This window comes from Lipophrys pholis (assembly GCF_963383615.2).
Source record: "Lipophrys pholis genome assembly, chromosome: 14".
Taxonomy (NCBI): domain Eukaryota; kingdom Metazoa; phylum Chordata; class Actinopteri; order Blenniiformes; family Blenniidae; genus Lipophrys; species Lipophrys pholis.
The window spans coordinates 1,603,691-1,611,536 of record NC_137633.1 but is presented as its reverse complement, the minus strand read 5'-3'; the positions used below and the strand labels follow the sequence as shown (position 1 = coordinate 1,611,536).

General features: G+C 50.9%; 1 protein-coding gene across 1 annotated transcript in view; it reads right to left on the bottom strand.

Annotated features, from left to right (window-relative positions):
- Positions 1-1,269: 1,269 nt before the first annotated feature.
- npas3 (neuronal PAS domain protein 3) overlaps positions 1,270-7,846 on the bottom strand; it is a gene marked incomplete at both ends in the record, with an annotated part of 245,348 nt that continues 238,771 nt past the window's right edge. The window contains 3 exons of the mRNA XM_080479489.1: positions 1,270-2,915; positions 5,862-5,977; positions 7,122-7,269. Coding sequence (XP_080335615.1) covers positions 1,270-2,915; positions 5,862-5,977; positions 7,122-7,269 — 1,910 coding nt within the window. The remainder of the gene's footprint in view (positions 2,916-5,861; positions 5,978-7,121; positions 7,270-7,846) is intronic.

The following is a 7,846-nucleotide window of genomic DNA, read 5'->3' as shown; positions in this document are numbered from 1 at the left end:
CAGTCTCACTGAGAATTAAAAGTGATTCAGTTAGAAAATACATAGAAATAAAAACAAAAACAAAAACAAGATTTTAGAGCCGAGAAATCAACCAATCGGATCGGTGTTGCCGGGCAGAGCCGGCGCTCGTCCCCCAATCACATCGGGGCGAGACGAACACGGACGCGACGCGGCTAATTCGGAGGCTCTGGTCTTATTTCTGACATTCCTGACGGTCAGAAAACGCAAAAGAAAACGTTGATAAAATGTTTCCCCCTCCGAGTAAAGAACAACAACAATCAGTCTTTCAGCGAGCTGTGGGTTCGATTCCAGCTCCCACGTCAGCCAGCTGAGTCGGGGTAGCACCACAAATCTGCAGAAACGACTCGGAGAGATGAGGCAGACAGAGCGAGAGAGGAGATGGAAGAGATGGAAGAGGAGGAAGAGGAGGAGGAGGAGGTTATGTTCGGTGCGAGACCTGTAGGTAAACACCTGCGATAAACCAGGAAGTAGTAACATTCGATAATTCACAGGTCATTACCCGGCTGAAATTGCTTTTTTTTTTTCCTTCTTCTTAATGCTTGATTTGTAAGTTAAATCTGAGTATTTTATAAAAAAAAAAAAAAAAAAAGAAAGAAAGAAAGAAAGAAAAAGGAAATAAACCAGCATTAATTCTCAAAATGATTCCCTCAATCGAGAAACGTCCTCAAAAACCTTTTTTCAAAAGATTATCAGTGGTAGCGCCGAACCTCCCGGGTTTAAAAACCTGCCTTTGTTTCAAGCCTTGATCACATCAAGAGAGAGTCACGGAGCGCCGGACCTTCCTCCTTTAAATATCAACGTCTTCATAGAGACGCAACGCAAACAAGTCAAATAATAAAAATGATTCTCCCCATCGGGCTCCGGCGGAGTCCGGAGGCAATAGGAATTCTCTGTAGGCAAAAAAGGAACTTCTTTACAATAAAGAATCGTCTATTCATGAGAAGCAAAGAGAGAGAGAGAGAGAGAGGGGAGGAGGAGAGGATGAGGAGGGGAGAGAGGAAGATAGAAAAGAGTATTGGGGACATGTTTGAGAGTCATTCATGTCTATTACACAAGCTCAGTGGCTCAGGTTCAAAGTGCTAGAGTACGTCTGTCGTCCTTTCCTGTCCTTCCTCCCCTCCAACACAGTGCTGCGCCGCGTCGTCACACGGAGCCAGGAAATAGTTCCCCTTCACTTTTTTCACTCGTGACTCTTCAACACAGTTGCCGATGCCGGAAACACAGTAATGCGGTCTGGGATGATTGGTCTTAATCCTCCTTCCTCTCCAGGGACGTCTGTGTGGCGTGGATCCCGTTGCTGTACACCGGGAACGGTAGCGTCGAGAAGAGTCCCTCCGCCGTGGTGAAAACGTTGGCCGCCGTCGGCATCTGGCCCCCCAGGGTGCCGTTGCCCCCCGTGGCGGCCGGGGATCCGACGAAGGGTCCGGCGGCGGCGGCGGCCGACATGTTGAGGCGGTGGACGTGGTGGTAGAGCATCTCCATCGGCGTCTTGGGGTCCAGGCCGAACCCTGAACCGTCCACAAAGTTCATGGTGGCGTTGGGGAGGAGGTTGCCTTGCGCCATGGCGAGGGTGACGTCCGCCGGCGCGTACCTGATGGTGCCGGTGGTGTAGACCCGTGGCGAGGTGGTGCTGGTGGAGGCCAGGCTGCCGGTCACCCGGTGGACCAGCGGCAGCACCACGTTACCGGCCTGCAGGCGCTGCAGTGCCTCCAGGTCGCCGGAATACAGCAGCGACGAGGAAGGGGTGGACGAGGACGACGAAGACGAGGAGGACGATGAGGAGGAGGAGGTGGTGGGAGTGCCTTGCTGCTTGTCCCGGGGCGACGCCGACAGGGGCGGGGAGAGGGGGTCGGCTGAGGAGGCGCTGGAGGGAGGAGCTAAACTGGCAGCGCTGGACGCAGAGGAGGGGGCGGAGCTTCCGTTGTACGGGGGCTTCCTCCCTCCCCCCGCTCCGCCCTCGGTCCCTGGGGGGGTGAGGACGGAGTCTGGAATGGCCACCTGGAGGGCGCCTCCCTGTGGCGAGGGGAAGGTTTCGTGGCTCCCCGGCGCCGCCGGTTTGGAGGTCATGCTGTACGGAGACTCGTTCCGGGAGATTTCCCTGTTGGGAGGGTAGTTCCAGATGCTGCTGTCGTTGTCGAAGTTGATGGGTTCGGCCATCTCCGTCTTGATCTTTAGGACTGAGGATGAGGTGTTGGCGCCGGTGGGGGAGCCGGTGGAGGCGAGGAGGTGGGCGGAGGCGGCGGTCGAGGGTTGGGAGGGGTCGACCAGCGAGGCGGCGTCGCCTATAGCTACAGGACTCGGGGTGTTGGAGGACAGACGCAGCCTTCTGCTTCGCGATCCGTCCCACTTCTGCACTTTCCGCCTCTTCCGCCTCTTCTGGAGCTTGTCAGAGCCGTCGCAGTCTTGCACACCTTCCTCATCCTCCTCGTCCTCCTCCTCTTCCTCATCCTCCTCCTCCTCCTCTTCCTCCTCAGATGAAGATGTTTGCGAGTTGTGCAGTCGTACTTCTTCCCCCTCTCCGTAGTGCTCCACCTTGATATGGAGCCCGCCCAGATTACCCAACCCTCCAATGGCGCCCAGTCCTGCTAAAGTCCCCAGACCTGCCAGCCTCCCCAGCCGTCCGCCGCCTCCCCCTCCTCCTCCTCCCCCTCCCCCTCCCCCACCCCTGACCTCCTCCTGCTCCTCCCCCTCTCCGTCCGAGGGCTCCAGGCTGTCGTCGCTGTCCTGGCTCTCGGGGTTACTGGAGCAGTCTCCTTCCTCTTGGCGCTTCATCTCCTGCTCCGAGGAGCAGTGAGGTTGGCCGGGCTGCTGCTGGCGCTTGCTGTCCACCTCCGGGTCCTCGCCGTGCCCCGCCTGGCGACTCGGCTTCCCCTCCGGCTTGGCGTTCTCGTTGTCTGTTGGGGCGAAGGACAGACGAGGGTTAGAAAGGCAGAGGCAGACTGGTGGCACAAGCATCTAAAAGTCAGAACTACTTGTTTTTGTTCCCCTCAACCATCGCCAGTAGGGGGCAGTAAGTGTCAGTCAGTCCCACAGTAATGACTCTGGAATCACATCCTGACTGCTGACAAGGAAAGACCAAAACATTAAGACCACCTGCCTGACCTGCTGTCTACTGTCGTGTTCTGTCTTAATTTGTGTTGTTTTATCTTATTTCCTTCGCCAACAAAAGTATAGTTGTATGTATTTATTCATTGGTTTGTATATTTGTATGTATGTATTTGACCAACTTTTCGCACACGGAAATGGTAAAATGTGTGTACGTCAGTGTCAAACAGTGACAACATGAAGCATTTCAAACCACAGATGATGGAAGGAGTGGCGCGGTGGATCGATAACCTTGTAATATATTGGTTTCCATGGTGACAAATGTGGCGTTGGCGAAGGTATTTGATCTCCTGTGTTGTCTTGTCAGGTGACGTCTCATGTTGTGACATCTTGTGTTACGTCGTCCTCGGAGCCACTGATGTGTGTTTAGTAGTTTTGTAGCTGCTGCTGTTCAGGCATGTTGGCTCTGTCCAGCCCATTACACACACACACACACACACACACACACACACACACACACACACACACACACACACACACACACACACACACACACACACACACACACACACACACACACACACACACACACACACACACACACACACACACACGCCCTGCCAGCACACACTGCGGCCAGCGGCGGCCGGCTGGCAGCCTCTCGCTCCCTAATGGCCACACAAATGTCGACTCAGTCGCTGCGTCGGAGGAGGGGAAACCTCACATCTCCATTAAGGGGCTTTCCAAGCAAAATACACTCGATACCGAGACAGAAACATGAAGCTCCGACACTCTCCAAGGACGAGAGGGAGCTTTGATTTATGGACACTGCTTTTAGAACCGGGTCATTTGTTGAAGCATCAATTTGTATTAAGATGGAGCAAAGAATCTAGTATCTATCTATCTATCTATCTATCTATCTATCTATCTATCTATCTATCTATCTATCTATCTATCTATCTATCTATCTATCTATCTATCTATCTGTCTATCTATCGGCCCTCCTGCACCTGGGGCAGAATGTTCTGGCGCCGGCTGCCAGCTGCTCGCCCGGCTGAAGGAGAGCGATTCTGCGGTTCTGGCACGCTGACGGTTGGATGATGCCGGCGGCTGCAGCTGCCGCGCGATGCGGCGCGGCTTCGGCTCCAAACGGCCCGAGGACCTCAGAACAGCCCGTCTTAAAAACCACATGGACGAACTTTCACCTTCAGTGTGTTGGGGTGTAATCTACCTCCGGGCCAGAGGGGGCAGTAGAGGAACAGAACTGAAGGCTTGAGTCAAATTGTGAGACAGTAGGAGCTCCAACCGTAGGAACCACAAGTCAGAGATCAGAGGCTGAGGCTCTGGAGTTTCTAGAATAAGGGGCCTTTCACGTTTAGGTAGTCTGGGACTCGTGTCACATGTAAGGGGGCGGAGCCGAGAAGGTTCCCCCTTCATTTGGTTCGTTCACTTTAAAGTTCAGATCAAACCTCCTGGAAAACCTCACGTAGTTACAGCAGCTGATGGTTAGGGGGCGCTGTCGCCTGAAACAAACACTGACCAGAGGAAGTGAAGAAGAAACACGGCTCATTGATTGGTCCAGATCGAAACAGGAAGTCCTGCTGCTTTCGTGGCTAATGGGTAGTCACAAACAACCACGATTTAAAGTCTTCAGACCAGATATCAATGACTCTTCCTCTCTTTTTCCTCCTCTCTACTTCCTCCTCTTCTTCCTCTCTACCCCTTCCTCTCTAACTCTTCCTCTACTTCTTCCTCTCTGCCTCTTCCTCTCTTCTTCTTCCTCTCTTCTTCTTCCTCTCTTCTTCTTCCTCTCTACTCCACGTCTCCCCACCAGATATTTTCCAACATTTTCTTTCAGCTTCTGCTTCTCCCAGTTAGCTTTGTTTGTTTACTACCCAGAATGCATTGCGCTCTAGGTCAGCTCCTCTCGCCCCGCCCACTGGAAAGATCGTTTGTAAACAAACCCAGACCGACGATTTCAAGAGGATCTTTGAGCTCCGGTTGAGAGTTGGTGGGAAGTGAACAAGACCTGAGTCTGGATCAAACAGGAAGTGAACAAGACCTGACTCTGGATCAAACAGGAAGTGAACAAGACCTGAGTCTGGATCAAACAGGAAGTGACCAAGACCTGAGTCTGGATCAAACAGGAAGTGAACAAGACCTGAGTCTGGATCAAACAGGAAGTGACTAAGACCTGAGCCTGGATCAAACAGGAAGTGAACAAGACCTGAGATTCACAGACGTCAAAGAAAACCAAATGGAAAGACTTTCTACCGTCATGAGAAGTCCTGGGTTGGTGAGAGTCGGTTTGAAAACGATGTCTGTTTACACGGAAATGGCCGAAACACTGAAGAGGATTTTGATCCTGGAACGCTTCTCTAACGAGGATTCTCTCGATTGTTTTCTGGGCTCAAACGGCGTCACGTTGCTTCTGTCTGTATGTGGCCTTTCCTCTGAATCTGTTGTTGTTGAGTTTGGAGGTATTTTGCATCGTCTTTTATCATTTTGTCATTTGGCGGCAGGTTGGCGGCGCTGCCAGCGAGCGCTCGCCGCCTGCAGCTGTTGGCAGCGTGATGCTCAGGCCTGGCAACACGGCAACGCTGGCAGCCGCCGATAAAACATCTCTGGCTTCTGGTTTCCCGCCTGCGTTCCTTCCTGCTGCTCGCTCGGCTGCTGACTCGTGGAGAGGCGCTGCCGAGGAGTTTGTAGAGGTTTGACTCGCCCTTTGTTCCGTGACACCGGGAGTCGTGTTTACAGACTAATTATTTGTTTTTCTTCCCGTTTCATCCTCTTACCTGAGTTTTCTTTGGACTCGGACTCAGAGTCTGAAGTTTCAGACGACTCCGAGGTTTTCTCAGGCAGGTTTGGCAGCTGAGCAATGTCCATGGGCGTGTCTTTGTACTCTGGATTACTGCGAAGAAAACACAGAAAACACATTCAATTCTACTGATACATCTACTGTTACATCAGTTAGTGGGACGAAGATGCTCTATAATCTGATGTTAGAGGAGGAAGGTGCTCTATAATCTGATGTTAGAGGAAGAAGATGCTCTATAATCTGATGTTAGGAGGAGGAAGATGCTCTATGATCTGATGTTAGGAGGAAGATGCTCTATAATCTGATGTTAGGAGGAAGATGCTCTATAATTTGATGTTAGAGGAGGAAGATGCTCTATAATCTGATGTTAGGAGGAAGATGCTCTATAATCTGATGTTAGGAGGAAGATGCTCTATAATCGGATGTTAGAGGAAGAAGATGCTCTATAATCTGATGTTAGAGGAAGAAGATGCTCTATAATCTGATGTTAGGACGAAGATGCGCTATAATCTGATGTTAGAGGAAGAATATGCTCTATAATCTGATGTTAGGAGGAAGATGCTCTATAATCTGATGTTAGAGGAGGATGATGCTCTATAATCTGATGTTAGGAGGAAGATGCGCTATAATCTGATGTTAGGAGGAAGATGCTCTATAATCTGATGTTAGAGGAAGAAGATGCTATATAATCTGATGTTAAGAGGAAGATGCTCTATAATTTGATGTTAGAGGAGGAAGATGCTCTATAAACTGATGTTAGGAGGAAGATGCTCTATGATCTGATGTTAGGAGGAAGATGCTCTATGATCTGATGTTAGGAGGAAGATGCTCTATAATCTGATGTTAGGAGGAAGATGCGCTATAATCTGATGTTAGGAGGAAGATGCTCTATAACACTAGGTGGTGTCAAGATTTGCTCCTATTTTGTTGTTTCTGGGAATGAACCTCTGTGTTTTCATGAAAAACAGAGTTGTTGAGGGTGTAGACCAGGGGTGTCAAACTCAGATCCTCGTGGGCCGCAGCCCTGCACGTTTTCAATGTCTCCCTCCCCTGAATGTCCTGATGGTTCATCACCACATTCAGCACAAAGCCAGATAACGAGCTGCTCATTGCAATCAGCTGTGTTGAAGCTGGGAGACATGCAAAACGTGCAGGGCTGCGGCCCTCGAGGCCTGGAGTTCGACACGTGTGGTGTAGATGGACAGGAAGTGGGAGGCGTCATGGCGGCGGCACCAACCTGAGGACGTAGTTGACCCAGATGACGTTTTTCTCGTTGGCGTTCTTGGCATTGATGGCGATGGTGGCGCTGGACTGGATCCAGATGTAGCCAGTGTTCTTCTGGATCCAGCGGTAGTACTTTGTCACACACTGACCTTTATTCATCACTGACACACACACACACACACACACACACACACACACACACACACACACACACACACACACACACACACACACAGAAAATCATTAGTTTAAAGGAAATCAGCTGGTAGATCACAGAGACCCTAAAGGACCTCAGGACTTCCAACACCTGTTCCTTTTTCTTTTTACATCAACAACCTGTTTTACACTCTCTTCATACAGTCTGTTTCACGCTCTGGGATCACCATGGTAACCACAGTCCGCAGCTGATTGGCTGATTGCGGAGCTTCTTGTCCGACATTGTCAGGAGGATCAATCTTTCTCCACAAATGTTCCGAGTGTCGTTGAAGTTCAGTACTTGATCTTTCCGAACCATTGAACATGGTGACACTGCCCGGATGGTTTGTACAGAGCAGGAGAGGAAAGGACAGGAAGAAGAAGTGGAGGGAGAGAGGGAGAGAGAGAGGGAGAGAGAGAGAATGAGAGAGAGAGAGAGAGCAAGGCAGCCATCAGATGTCATGTGACAGTTGGCTCAGAGCTGCTCTGCTGCTGCCGTCATTAATCAGACCAACACACACTGCCAGCATCCGTGTGTGTGTG